At 43.1% G+C, this 14,012-nt stretch overlaps 1 protein-coding gene across 2 annotated transcripts in view; it reads right to left on the bottom strand.

The window, feature by feature from the left end:
• Positions 1 to 14,011, bottom strand: part of ACSBG2 (acyl-CoA synthetase bubblegum family member 2) — a 27,294-nt gene extending 13,283 nt beyond the window's left edge. The window contains exons 1-4 of one of the 2 annotated variants that reach the window (XM_006017526.2): positions 13,915 to 14,011; positions 6,149 to 6,278; positions 2,496 to 2,575; positions 1,667 to 1,914 (exon numbers count right to left, since the gene is read on the bottom strand). In XM_006017526.2, coding sequence (XP_006017588.1) covers positions 1,667 to 1,914; positions 2,496 to 2,575; positions 6,149 to 6,273 — 453 coding nt within the window. In that variant the 5' untranslated portion in view covers positions 6,274 to 6,278; positions 13,915 to 14,011. Of the gene's footprint in view, positions 1 to 1,666; positions 1,915 to 2,495; positions 2,576 to 6,148; positions 6,279 to 6,585; positions 6,847 to 13,914 lie in introns of those variants that run through there. The other variant, XM_006017525.2, reaches the window with a different exon arrangement.
• Between the last annotated feature and the right edge of the window lies 1 nt (position 14,012).

The following is a 14,012-nucleotide window of genomic DNA, read 5'->3' as shown; positions in this document are numbered from 1 at the left end:
AGGAATGCATGGTCTGTGTCTTTTATTTAAATTTATTTTTCCAGGTTTCGGTCTCATGAAAAGAGAGGATTTGATCCATCAGATAAAGAGAAAAAGAAAGCTTGGCCGTACAGCTCGTGGAAGGGTGTCGGGCAAGAATGTGTAGTTTAGTGAGAAATTGGAGCAGAGATTTAAGTAGTTTTGCCAGGCTCTCATACAAGCAGCCTTTTTTTTTTTTTTTTTTTTTTTACAGCTCACCTTTTGAGTTCTCCAATTCTGAAACTGCTTCCAAGGAGTGACAAGACCATGATGAACTTTAGAGTGCGAGCACTATCGAGGCAGCAGCCCTTCAGCTTGTGCTTAAGCTTGAAGTAGCTCCAACCTCCGAGAACTATTACTTAAATCTTCCCCCCACCCAACTTGGAGAAGGGTAAGAAGGAACTAGAAGAACCATTCCTAGCTCTTGCTGAGAATCACCAGATGACTACATTGAGGCGTGGTTGGTAGGTTTTTGGCAGTTCTGCAAGATTGCCATAAATATTAGTGTGGATAGATGAGGAAAGAAGTTATGCAAGATGTAATAAATTTTAGAACAAATAGTTAAGCCAAGTTTGTAGTTTAAGCTGAATCCTCCAAGGGATTTTTTTTGTAGTGTTTCCTTATACAAAAGCCTATAATTTGAGGGTCTTATGCAGGCCTTTTCAGTGGTTGTCAGACTTCCAAAGTGTGAGTCCACAGAGTCTCTTAAGCTCATGCCAGACCAAGTCACTTGAATTCTTTAGCCCTAAAGAAATGAGTCCTCTTCCCACTCAGCTTGGCCAAGTCGTAATACCTGTTGATGTACCAAGGGCATCAAGTCGCAGAAGAATCTTAGAAATGAAGGGCTGGAAGGAACCTCTAAAGATCATAGAGTCCAACCCTCCTGCTCTGGGCAGGAGTACTGTTGAGATCAAATGATCCCAGCAAGGTGTCTGTCCAGTCTCCTCTTGAAGACTTCCAAGGCTGGGGAGTGCACCACCTCCTTGGGAAGTCTAGTCCAGATTCTGGTCACACTTACCATAACGTTCTTCCTTACATCCAACCTGAAGCCACCTTCTAACAGTTTATGGCCATTGCTCCTTGTCTTCCCCTGGGGCACCCTAGTGAACAGTTTCTCCCAGCCCCCAATATTTACCCCTTACAGACTTATAGACAGCCACCAAGTCCACCTTCAGTCTTGTCTTCCCCAGGCTGAAGAGTCCCAGATCCCTTAGTCTTTCCTCATAAGGTTTGTCCTCCAGGTCCTTAATCATTCTTGTGGTCCTTCTCTGGACCCTTTCAAGATTGTCCACTTCTTTTCAGAAGTGTAGCACCTAGAACTGGGCACAGTACTGCAGCTGGGGTCTCACCAGCCCCAAGTAGAGAGGAACTGGCACTTAGCCCTGCTCACAATGCATCGGCTAATGCATCCCAGTACGCCATTAGCTCCATTGACTACAGCGTGACACTGGTGGCTTATGTTCATTCTGTGATCAACCATAACCCTACTCCTACTCTGAAAGATTAAGGTAAAAGAAATGACGGTAAGGTATGACGACGTTGTGTATAATGCGCAAATTCAAGATATAACCAGAGTGCAGACTTTCTAGTATTCAGTAACTGAGAGGTGGGCAGGCTGACAAATACAGCTCTGCAAAGGGAGAGATACCTTTATAAAGCTTTTTGCTGCCTTCCGACATTCAGCATAGTATTGCTTATAAGTGAACTTGATCCACTTGTCATTCTTCTTTGATGCAAGAGCAAAATAATCGCCATAGTTTTTAACAGATTCCAGGAATAGCTCGTGAACAGTCTTTGGCGTTTCACTGCCAATGCCATGTTCATCCATCCTCAATTTGACCTCTCCATCCCTCTGCGTTGTCCATAGGCCAGAGGTAGGAGGCGGAGAGGCTGGCGCTTAAGGAAAAAAAAAAAAAGGGGTTAATAAAAACAAAAACACTTTTAACCTGCTACTGTGGCAATGAGTATTTTATAAAAGCAAGTGTCAGATCTGAGAACAAGTGTCAAGAATATCGGTCCAAATTCTATGTTGTTCTTTACTTTGATAGTATTCTGTTTTAAGACTGAATTTGGAATGGATGAAACCTGAATGTGTTCAGACTACTACAGGTTTATGTTGGAGTGAGCAGAAAATGAAAACTATTTCGCTTGGCCTCCAAGGAAGGCAGCATATTGAACTGCCCCCTACCCCCGAACTTGGCTTCTGCAGGAGTGACTGTAAATGCTCATCCACAGAACTTTGTGCTTGATTGGCAATACAGCATACATTTTACTCCCCACACCAAAATGAATACCACTACATCCAAAGCTGAAATCCAACACAGTTTCTGAGCAGAGTGCCCTGCAATTTATAAGTTTCTGCTTCCATTTATAGACTATCTGAAATTGCCGACTTCCAAGTTCACGTAAAGATCAACTTATTTAATAACAATCCTATATAGCTAGTTGTAATTTTTTTTTTTTTTTTTTTTGCTCACCTTTGAACATGAACATCTCTTTCTGAAATTCTTCGGTCTCAGTCTCTGTAGTTTTTACGACACTATGGTCTTCAACAATTCTGCAAGGCAACAGTAAACTCTTTAAACATGGACTACCTATATACTCCAATACTATTTTAGTACAACCTTTAATGCGCTTTTGCCACCCCTAGTTAATGTGATGCAACTGTAGTACCAGATGCTTCAGAGGAAGTTAAGAGGACTCCCTTGACAGACGAACTAGACCAGAGGGCCAATTTATGACCCTAAGCAGTTAGTGGCTGGCTTTTGCCTCTAAGCATGAAGTTTTCCAAGCATGTTGCACTCCCTTGTGTGTGGTCATGGATATACATAGGATTCTAAACTCCACATGGCTGAACTATTGATCTCTGTAATATCTTAAGCTTCCCCAGTAGCCTACCACCACGGATCTTTAATCATCTACTATGACATATAACTCCATACTCCAATCCCCATCTTAATATCTTGGATTTTTTTTGTTGCAAGTAGCTTTTAAGAGGCAGAATGTTTGGGATCCTTACATTATGCAGTTGAATCATGTTAATCATTTAAGTAATGTTTGACCAATCTAGACTTGGATTGTAAACTCTTTGGAGTAGTAAGTAGTTCTGATTTAAAAGCTTAATGCAAGACACTTAGGTGGGTCATCTTCCCAAAGGAAGATTACTTGTCTACTGTGGATCTAAAGACCTTTAGTCAACACTCTCTCTTAAAGCTTTTGTAAGTGGGCAACACAAGAACTCCATGCGATCCCTCTGGCTATAAATAGGAATGGAAAGGCTTGTTGTTTTTCCTCTCCAAAACAGGTTTGTCAGATATTCATTCCCTCCCCTCATTACCCTGTTCTCACAATGTCCTGCCTTTACTTGAATGGCCTCACCAAAATGAGGGCTTCTCCAACAGTGAATTACAACTGCGTGTTTAATGTCCTGCTTTCGTATTATTCACATGGATGGGGTTTCCTCTGTACTAGTATGCAGAATCAAATACCCTTTAAAAGTAACGGTGATATACGAGGTAGGGAAACTAGGATTACTGTCCACCCCCTGGGAATTAAACTTTTCTATCTTGCCTCCCACACAAGCTGTCCCTAGAAATGTCACCTTAGGTCGTTATGCAGACAAACATTTCTTCATGTCTGTGCTGAACCTTCGCTTTTCTTCATGACAGTGTAGGTGTGCGCGTGGGAGGGGAGAAGGGGGCAAGAGGAGATTCTGTGTGCTCTACTAAGCACCTGTCCACAATTTTGGAGGGTTTTCCCCAAGTGTCTAATGCAGAGAAATGAACCAATGTCAGTCTTCTAGAACTCACTAGATATTTATGACCTCACTAGCATCCAAATTCTACTTTATCCCCAATACCAGATGATTGTGTTGCACATATACAAGACTGCACTTGATGCTAATAGGCTCTGCTATTTCTATAGCAATCATTAGCAACATTGCAACAGACTCCTAACTTGATTCTAGCAAACATTTTTAGCAGCAGAGTTGGCCCCATGCAAATTTCTCTTCCTAATTCAGTCTTAATTCTGCTCCAAAGCTACAGCTTCCTTCTTTTTGTAAGGGAAGTAAAATGATCCGTTTCCTGGAGAAATGCAGAGCGCTGTTACGGGATGCTGTGTTCGTATTCTTTCATAATTTGCAAGTTTGCTCATATGTAGGAATAACTACGTGCTGAACTGCAGCAACAGGCCAGATGCCCTTTCATCCCTATTAAACCCATAGGAATGGAGGGGGCACAGCATACTGCAATTTTTTATTTATTTATTTATTTTTACTGAGACCAGTATGACACGATTCAGAGCAGAGGGAATATTAAGTCTTTCAGGCCACTACAGTTGTGTTGAGATGCTATTTTGAACAGCATTTAGTAAAACAAAGGTTGATTTTACTCACTTGATCTGCAGTTCAGAAGCAGATTATCAAAGATTTTGCTCACTTACTCTGCATCATCTACACATGCTATTAATGCACAACAGGAAACTCCAGTGCATATCACACCAGGGTTTATTGGTCCTGAGTGCTGCATTTGAACATGAAGCCAAGACCACAGCATCCTGAGCTAGGGCAGAGCAGCCTCAGCTGGCAGGGAACCCGGGGGGGAGGTGGTCAGCCTGCCAGCCCAGGGCTACTCCTATCCAGTTCAACCTGCTGTGGAGGGGCTGGCTGGGCCACAAGGGTGCTTCAGTGCAGGGCTAATTGGCAGGCACCCCTCACACTGAAGCACCCTCATGCCCCAACAGTGTCTACATGCGTGTTGCTGCAGAGTAAAAATACTCCGCTGCAGGATATTATTTGTGTTTACACGCAAGAACCTACACCAGAGTTTATCATTTTACTCTGTTGTACTAGCACTGCATGTATAGATGCCAAAATGTTTACTGCAGAGCTAGTTAGACAACTGCGCAGTAAATGTCTCGTGTAGACGCTCCTGCCGAGTCTTAACTGCCTGCTACTACCAGCCAGTTAGAAACGCTCTTCGTTAGTATTGCTCCAAGCTTCTGACCAACTGGCAGGAAAACTGAATAATTAAGAGTTCCTTTTGCACTGGAACCTGTGTTTTAGGCAGAAAGATTGAAGACTGTTTTACTCCCAGACAGATAATCCAAGGGTCAGCGAGATGTTGCTGAAATCCATGTTTTTCACTATTTGACCTGGCAATGGGTAGCAATAGATTGAAAGGGAGGATGCCGGTCATATCAAAACTGGACGTGCAGCCACGCTGAATAGCTAGACCTGGCCACTTCTACTGAAGCTTGAAAAACAGTACCAAAAAAAAAAAAAGGACGATGAGAGGAGGAGTGGTACTGCAGTATTTCTAAGGGGTATAATCTAGTCTATTAACAGGCCAGGGGAGTGTCATGATAGTGTCGTCAGTGAAATTAACTGATCTCATATATGGCTTTATTTTTATTGCAAGGGGGTTAGCAGATTATTTGCACTCTTTACTGTTTCTGCAAGCAGGTAGACATTGGAGAACCCAAGAGTAAACCCTGATACTTCCCTTTTGTTTTATCCCAAGCGTCTCTGGATAGTTTAGAGCTCAAATCCCATTGAATTTACGATGGATTTGGATGTCTAACAACAAAAAACACTTTGGTTTTTCAGTTTTCCTACAGGCTTAAGAGTAACATGGCTCAACCCTACCTCACTTATTATACATCAATTTTACTTCATTATGGTTTGAGCTGAAAATCTGCCCTCTGGCAGATTAAGCCAATAGTTCATACTGGAAAGCTATGTAAATTCAAAATAGGCATGTAGTCGGCGACAGTTTTATAGACAAGATTATTCTCACTTAGCAGAACGCTCAAGTTTGTACTTCAGTCATACACCAAACACATGGTTATGTCCTATATCAGGAACAGCATTCTGTAAAGCGCTCATGTGTGCAATTATTATTCTACTCTCTCATGGGGGAATTTTTTTTTTTTTTTTAAAGCTAATATTAGTATTTTGGAAGCAGTAGCAGAAATTTGAATTCTTGTAAAAAATTCAATACAAGCCTGACAGATTAATTTCTATAGCAGCTCACCCCTGCCTCCCCCCACCCCAAAATACTCTATGTGAATAGCCACACAGTTGAAAATAGAAAGTCTTAAAAAAAAAAAAAAAAAAAATCGGACAAACCCAGCTGAAGAGTTCACTAGCACATCATCCACAGACACCTCACAAAGCACATGAATGTCTGGCTTTAAGCAAGCCTGCGTGGCCGAGTCTCCAAAGGCTCCTCTCGTCTCCAGATCCGGCAGCATTGTCCCTATAATAGACATTAAAATGAAAAAACACCTTCAAAAGTCAGTTCTCAATGTAGTTATCTGAGCCAACCAACTCACAAAAAGCCACCACTGAAGTTTATCAACACCACACATGCTATACAATTATCCAGTTCAGTCCTAGGATGCAGTTGAGTCTAAGATTTCAGACTTTCTACATTATATGGATTCATTTTCAGTTGTACTCTACAGTTCAGAAGCGGTCATAGAAAGTCCCCATTTAACTGGAAATATGAAAATTTAGCTCGAGCCAAAAAACCACCTGGTTATGATTTCAGAGCAAAATCTTACAGTGCATCGTCTCTGCCTTTGTGCAGTCCTTTTCCTTTGTAGTGTTTCTGTGCGACCACATATATTCAGCATCCTTTATTTTTAAACTAGCGCTCACCAGGAGGATGTGCAGCATCTTATGTCATGTGTTCTCTGCCTTGCAATTGGAAGTAGCCCGTCACCCCACACTTTTCTCCTTATATGGAGACTCTGGTCATGTGTTTGTTCCTCCTGCCCCTGCAATACCAGCATGCTCAATTAGTTCCTTAGAGGATGCTGGATGGTTGCTGGTTTCCTTTTTCCTGCCTGGAACACGTCCACGACAGCTGCGGGACGAGCCGTTGTAACCCAGGGAGAGCTGTACACACAGATGTATTTGTTCTCACACTAAGTCCACTTTACTTTTTTAAAAACCCTGGGTTACATTATGTTGAAAGGGTTTCAGAAGGTCAGTGATCAGTAGCTATTTGAATATTTGGTCTCAGCATTTAAATAGACCTTTCCTAATACTCAAAGTGCCATTTTTACTCAAGCTGGGCGCTGACCAGGAGCCCAGCTTGAGAGTAAGTACAAAGGAGTAGGGTGTTGGGCTAGTTTGCCTTGATAAGACGCATCCTCCCGAATACTTAGGAAAATGGACATGCATCACCTTTGGAAAGATCAGCGTTTTATTTTGTACCCATGTGAGACAATGAATCATTTTCAAATTGCAGTGCAATGTGCCACCGCTAGCAAAAAGCACATTTATCTGGCCCTTACAAGAAAGGACTAGATATTAATGAAGCATGTGCCATTGAAAAAAAAGCCAGAGAAGAGGGTAGGAGGAGCTCCACAGCAGTCTGGCTCTCAGAGCTCCTTTAGAAATAAGTGTACGATCTGCTACGAGAGCCTTAGTTCACTTCCCAGTGGGAGCATCTCAGCTACACACCAACTTTATGGAAACGTGGGACTCCTCCCTGCTTGCTCCTGTAGCCATTGGCCAAGGGCAAGCGAAACTCGGGGGCATCTGAACCCCAAGCCTCCGGTCACATCGGATGTTTGCCAATGGATTTGGAAGCATTCAAAGCCCCAAGCTGAAGGGTGGAGGATCCTTACTGGTAGTCGGGCCACATGGTTTTTGAAGGACTCAAAGGATTTGGAACTGATCTGGCTAATTTGACCCGGCACACAATTTTTTCCCCAAAAATGTTAAAATCTGCTGGCTTTGTGCACCAGCAGTCAATTCTCCTTCCCCCAAGTTATTTCTGTCCTCCTGTCACAGCAGTCATTACGTCACTGACGGAGGTAAGGGGAGAAGGATAGTCAATGAATGAGCCTTGCTGTAGCATAGCTTTCCCCTGTAAGGGAACCTACTTTGCCAGCAATCCTAGACATCAGCTACATTTCTAGACCATGTCTCCTGCTTGAATACAAGTGCCTTTCTTCACAAAAGGAGGGGCAAAATCCCCCCCGAAGTCTGACCATCCTCAAGCCCAATTGGAAATCCCAGTCTATAGGCACAACGTTGAAACGGAACAGAAATATTCCAATAAGACATCATGCAAAGGTCTCAGCCATGATTAGTTTCACCAAGTTACGCATTTCTGAAGATATTATGTAGTGAGGGAAAAGAGCCTAGTCACTTGTTCACAAAATGTTAATGAATCCACCCATTTATTAAAGTTAGAGATCTAGTGATTACAAGACAACCAGCAAGTGTGCACATGCAACATTTAGATTAGAAGTAGCAAAATGCCAAGGATCCGGTATCCAGGACTAGACATTTGTACTCTTATACTGCTACTGTTCTTGGACAAGGACAAATGTGCTAGGTGCAGTACGAAAAGCCAATGGTCCTGGTTTCAAAAGCTTAAAATACATTTCTTTCTACCTACAAGAGTCTTGAAAATAAACTAGACCTCGTTTGTTTGTTCATCAACAATATGTTGCTCATAGAAAGACACCATAGCTAGTGTATCAAGGGCAGGCATTGGCAAACAGTGCAACCATTGGTAAATAAATCATTTCTATAAGGGAACTTGGCTACTCCCCGATTAGGGATATGCATGAAAAATTAAGATCTCTGGCTTTATTCCATTTAAGAGGTGGCTGTTAAAATATTTTAACTAACTAAAACTGCCAGTTTTTAGCCAGTATGTTTGTTTAACAGAACATCAAAAATCCTGTACAATGACCCGGTCAGTTGTCAGTGCTGAAGCAGAAATTTTCCTCATTCCTGGGTAGTTTAATTTGATTAGCAGCTACAACAGACATTTTCAGTGAGCGACTTTAACTTTTCTTGCCCAAGACTAAGCTAAGGGTCATTATTTTTAGGCACTGGAATGTTATTACTGTTAATATTTCACTAAGAACATTTCAGAGTGTACTACTGGAACAAAAGAGGGAGTTGAACAATTCAAAGTTGATGAATTTGGTAATTAACTCCGATGTGTCAGAGGCAAACTGTACCTTTATAAGCCACAAGTTTGGTAGGAGTAGAATAAATCCTCCCACATATCCGCTTCTAGGTCTCCTTGTACAAAGAGCTTGTGAATTGGAGGAAGTGAAGCAGCTCTTGAACATGACCCGAGAGGAAGGAAAGCCTGCATATCTTGGGGGGAATTTCCCCTCTTTATCTACCACCACTTACCGTAGAGCGGTGTACAAATAGGAAGCGTAACCATTACTGCACTTGCCTTGATATGCCTTCTGAGAGGGGGTTTTTTGTTCACCCTTTGTCATGATGCAGTGATCTTTACAGGATGGAGAAAATTTGGTTTTATTATATAGTGTTAGGCCTAGACTCTCCTGTTCAGCAGAGGAGTGAAAGCCAACTCAAGATCTACTCTGAAAATATCTTTACATTATATTGCTTTTATGTACTGTAGCAACTAAAAGCTCCCATTATTCCTTTAGTACCTTAAATGATCTCCTATGGTATTCATGGGAACTTGTTGTTCCTCACCTTGCATTTGTTTTTCCCTCCCCTCCAGCAGTTTATCAGAAAAGGAAACACGCTTTCTTCAAAACAGGCTGCATCCCCAACCCCTTTCCCATCCTATGGGATGCACTCAGCAGGTTGGTTGATAAGTAGCTTAAAGCATAATAAAAACACGATTGAAAAAGTTTACCAAAGATTAGGTTGAGCACAAAGTTCATGTAAGCTGCAAGATATGTAGACCTAACTCACGTGCTTTCTCCGATGTATGCAATTATTGGCAGATCCTTTTTTTAAATGGACATGCTACACCAAGTTTCTCCTAGAAATACTACTCCCAGGTTTCAGTGTTTTTGAACATCCAGCCAAGAAATGGGTCAGAGGTTTGAGCTAGTCAATACATCTGTAACCTGTGCTCCAATAGGAGATTCTCCATCTGAAAAGCAGAGCTGACTCGTGTTTAAGTACGGAAAGCATCTGATGCCTCTTTCAGTGGCATAAAAAGACAAGGGTAGAACTGGCTTTTAATGAACCTGTTACCCCAATCTGGGGAACGGGCAAACTAGTGAAACAAGGCCATTTCCTATCCCACTATTTGATAGCAGGGATCCTTCCTCTGTTAACCTAATTCACTGCTTAACGGTGCATCTTTCTATGCAGGAAGTTGTGCTGCCACGTCCTGTAGGGTCTGCTCTTTTCATTGTGCAAACCCCTTTGTAAGGGACCGTTACATTGATCCACTCTGCCAGAGTTTCCAGAACTGGCAATTTGGCAACCATTTCTCCGAGAAAGTGCAAGACGAAGAAAAGTGTTGCCCAGTCCTTGTTGCTCAACTTCTCATAGTCTAGGGCAGCAGCCCAATAAATGCTCCATTTTTAGCAATAAAGCAGTCAGGACTCATGGTAGAGGTGATATCTTTTATTAGACCAACTAAATTTTTTTTTTTTAAGTAAAAAATTGTTTGCTTTCTCTAAAAGTTTGCCTTGCTAGTACTTAGCCTGGGATAAGTCACTTATAACAGTGACAGTCTAGGGAAGGTCACGTTCCAATATGGCCATTCATCAGGTACATACATCAGGAAGAGAAACCACACACACACACACTTCAAATGTGAAGTTGTGTGGGACTGTTAGCGATCATAACACAAACTCGTTGGAGTTGCCTGCCTACAAGTAGAGCTTTTGCACTTCATCACAACTACTATCCAGAGAGTGCATTTCCAACTCATGTATTAAATAAGCTGCATTTGGTCATTTCCAGTTTTGTTATAACAGTTAAAAAAATGGGCAACTGGAGTCTGTTTTGCTTTAAACCAAAAATACTTATTTTTGTGCATTTGGAACAGGAAATGGCCCTCATTAGCGGGCTGATATTATTAGCTGTGCAAACGACTGCAGAGTAGACTGCGTCTTCACTTCTGGAGAAGTATGACGACCCGGTCTGTATTGGGGTATTTTAAACAAAATCCCTTAGAAATGCAGTTTCACTTAAACGTTTGCTTTCAATTTGAAGATCTGACAGCACAAGGAAACTTGAAATGAATTTGTCCATGTAGTAGCCAAATTGTTTGTGGAGGGGAATTCCCCCTAATAGTTAACCAGAAGAGTTCTTCTGAAGTATGAAAGTATTTTTAGAAATAAGGAAAAGCTTAAAAAGAAAGGGAACACCATGTGGCAAGATGCCCAACACTTGCTTTTTTTTAAAAAACATTTAAAAAGAAACAACCTCATGAGGCTTCTGGCTCCCTTTTAATGTTAAAAAACAAAATACCTTAAAAGAAACAGGACATTCCCCATAACAGTTTAAAAAAAAAAGTTTAAGATACAGGGAACAGCTAGCTGTCATTCCCCGTCTCCCCTGCCGCTTCCCAAAAATGCTCCAAAGGAAAGTTAGAAGTGTACCCTCAACTCCACTCCAGAAAAGTTAGTCCAATGTCACATCTTTCTTGATACCACAATTTCTAATTTATCATCTGAACCCGCGATTTTAGCGGTTGGGGGTTTTTTTCTGTTCTGTCCCAGTCTCCTCCAAAAGCAGGTTATACAAATACATTTAGGCACTTCAGCACAAAGTCTGCTGCACCCTATAAAGTGAAACAGGGCAGAGTTTATGACAAGCATTAGTCAGAGACTTAGCTTCCTGCTGCAGTTACCAGCAACACTTGAACTCTCATGCTTTGACCTTGCACTGCAGCACGGCCATGTACTGAACACAGACCCCTTGTTCTGCTTTAGCTCTAGGTGTGGCTTCAGCCTACAGGTCTATTCTGCTGCAATTAAGCTAATCAGCTTTGTGGTCCACAGACCGCTCTAGCCCGCTGAAGCTGCAATTTCCAACCCTCTTTGCATCTGTTTGCTAAGTCACCGTACTTCGTTTCTGTACTTGCTAGATGGAAGCCGAGATAGCTTCTGGCAAGCAGGGGGTCCACAGAAATGCAAGCAAGCTGCCTGACAATTTACAGTTAGCCATTAAAATTAGATCCACGTTGAAAAAAGGCTGGGAACCCTGAGCTAGATCAAGCCGTACGCATCTCTGGAGCGTTCCTACGTGACATTTGTATTTAGCTGCTAGTGGCACAGGGTATAAATGCCTCACATGACACATTCAGCGCACAAGGGATGTTTTAGAAGCCCTCCTCGTGCTTTGAGACCTTGTGCAAGTGCCACCCATTACATTCCTACCACCGCAGGCTCCCTCCGCAGTCAGGCAAGTGTAACCATATCATTTCAGCCAATAGACAGGTTACAGCTCATTTCGTCACGTGGCGAGTCTCCAGACACTGAATGAATAAGCAAGCTCGGGGTTACTATAGCACATTAACCTGTTGAAAGTGCAGACAGCAGAGGCAGCGCAGGTTATTCTAATGTGGAAACAAAGATAAGCCGGTTTGTTTAGCAACAGTGATGCAAGCGTCAAGTACTACGACCAGCTTTTTCCACAGGAAAAAGTTTTTTTTTTTTTTTCCTTTCCTCTTCTTTCTTTCTTTCTTACTGGCTGTTTTGATCCTCAGTCCTCTTGGAGAAAGCTACACGCAGACCTCACAACCGCGGAGCATTAACCAGCATCATTTCTATTCTGATGTTATAGGTAGGCAACCCCCAGCACAGGTGCCAGCAGGGGACACGTGAAGGCATTTGGCATGGCACATGTGCCTGGGGTGCAAGGCAGGGAAGCAGCACTGTACCTGGACTCCTGGCAGACCTTTAGTATCAGGCCTCCCTTCACCAGAGATAATGATGATGAGAGATAATGATGCAATTGCAATTTTCCTTTTTTTTTTTTTTGCAAATGCAATTGTAATGCAATAGTCATTTCTTTTTTCATTTTCATTTCCTTTCTGTCCCGGCCCCCAGCAGTTGCTCGGTTCGCCCATGCCCGTGTCCAGCTCTGCAGGGACGGGGCTGCTGAGCTGCCACCACCCGGATCTGCCCCTCGTGGCTCTGGCGCACCGACGCCGTCGCGCCAGGCAGGTGGTTTTCGGCCACTGCCCAAAACCGTCCCCAACCCCCATGACAGCACGAGGCTGGAGTCAGTTCCTTTTTCACAGCTAATCTAGACCCGACACAAGCTTGTAAATCAATGAATTACACATCCCAAAGAGAGAGGCTGTCACGAGCTGCGCCCACCTATGAATTCATATGGAAAACAACATCCCGTCCACGTCAGAGCTTCGTTTGGGGCTCTGTGCTTCCTGGGGGATGTTATCGTACCTGTTCACTGGTACATACACATAGCTGGTGAAAGCCCCTCTCTTTAGGATGCGCAATTCATTCATAAAGGAGCTTATAACGGGTCTAGATTAGCTTGGAAAAAAGAACTGGGAATAAGAGCAATAAGGGGGGGTGAATATGTAAGGAACAAGGTAGTGGGGAGGGGATGCATATACGCCAGCAATAAAGGCACTGGGGGGAGAGATATATATATCTATATATAGATATGAATATATAAGGAAGAAGGGGGGATGAAGATAAGCAATAAAGGCACGGGGGAATATCCATCTATCTATATACACACACACACACACCTATGACTAAGGAACAAGGGGGGGGATGAAGATAAGCAATAAAGGCACGGAGGGGAATATCCATCTATCTATATATACACACACACACACCTATGACTATCTAAGGAACAAGGGGGGGGATGAAGATAAGCAATAAAGGCACGGGGGAATATCCATCTATCTATATACACACACACACACACCTATGACTAAGGAACAAGGGGGGGGATGAAGATAAGCAATAAAGGCACGGAGGGGGTGAAATAAGGAGTCAATAACCAACTTCACCCCCTCGGTCTCTCGGCCCCCGCCCGTCACCCCGCACCCTCCAGGATGGGGCCCGCGGCTGTGGCGGGTCAGGACGGTGCTCAGCCCCCACTGCCGGGCCTCCCTCCTGGGGAGCAAAGAGCCCCCACATGCACGCTGGTACCTCAGTGCCGTGCCGTGCCGTGCCGTGCGATACAGTAGGGCCGAGCGGACTCGTGTCACTCGGAGGGAGCGGGCGGCGCCTTTACAACGCGAAGGAGA

This window comes from Alligator sinensis, unplaced genomic scaffold (assembly GCF_000455745.1).
Source record: "Alligator sinensis unplaced genomic scaffold, ASM45574v1 scaffold1295_1, whole genome shotgun sequence".
NCBI classification, from domain to species: Eukaryota; Metazoa; Chordata; order Crocodylia; family Alligatoridae; genus Alligator; species Alligator sinensis.
Note: the sequence above shows the minus strand (reverse complement) of the source record. Positions and strands in the feature narration are given on the sequence as shown.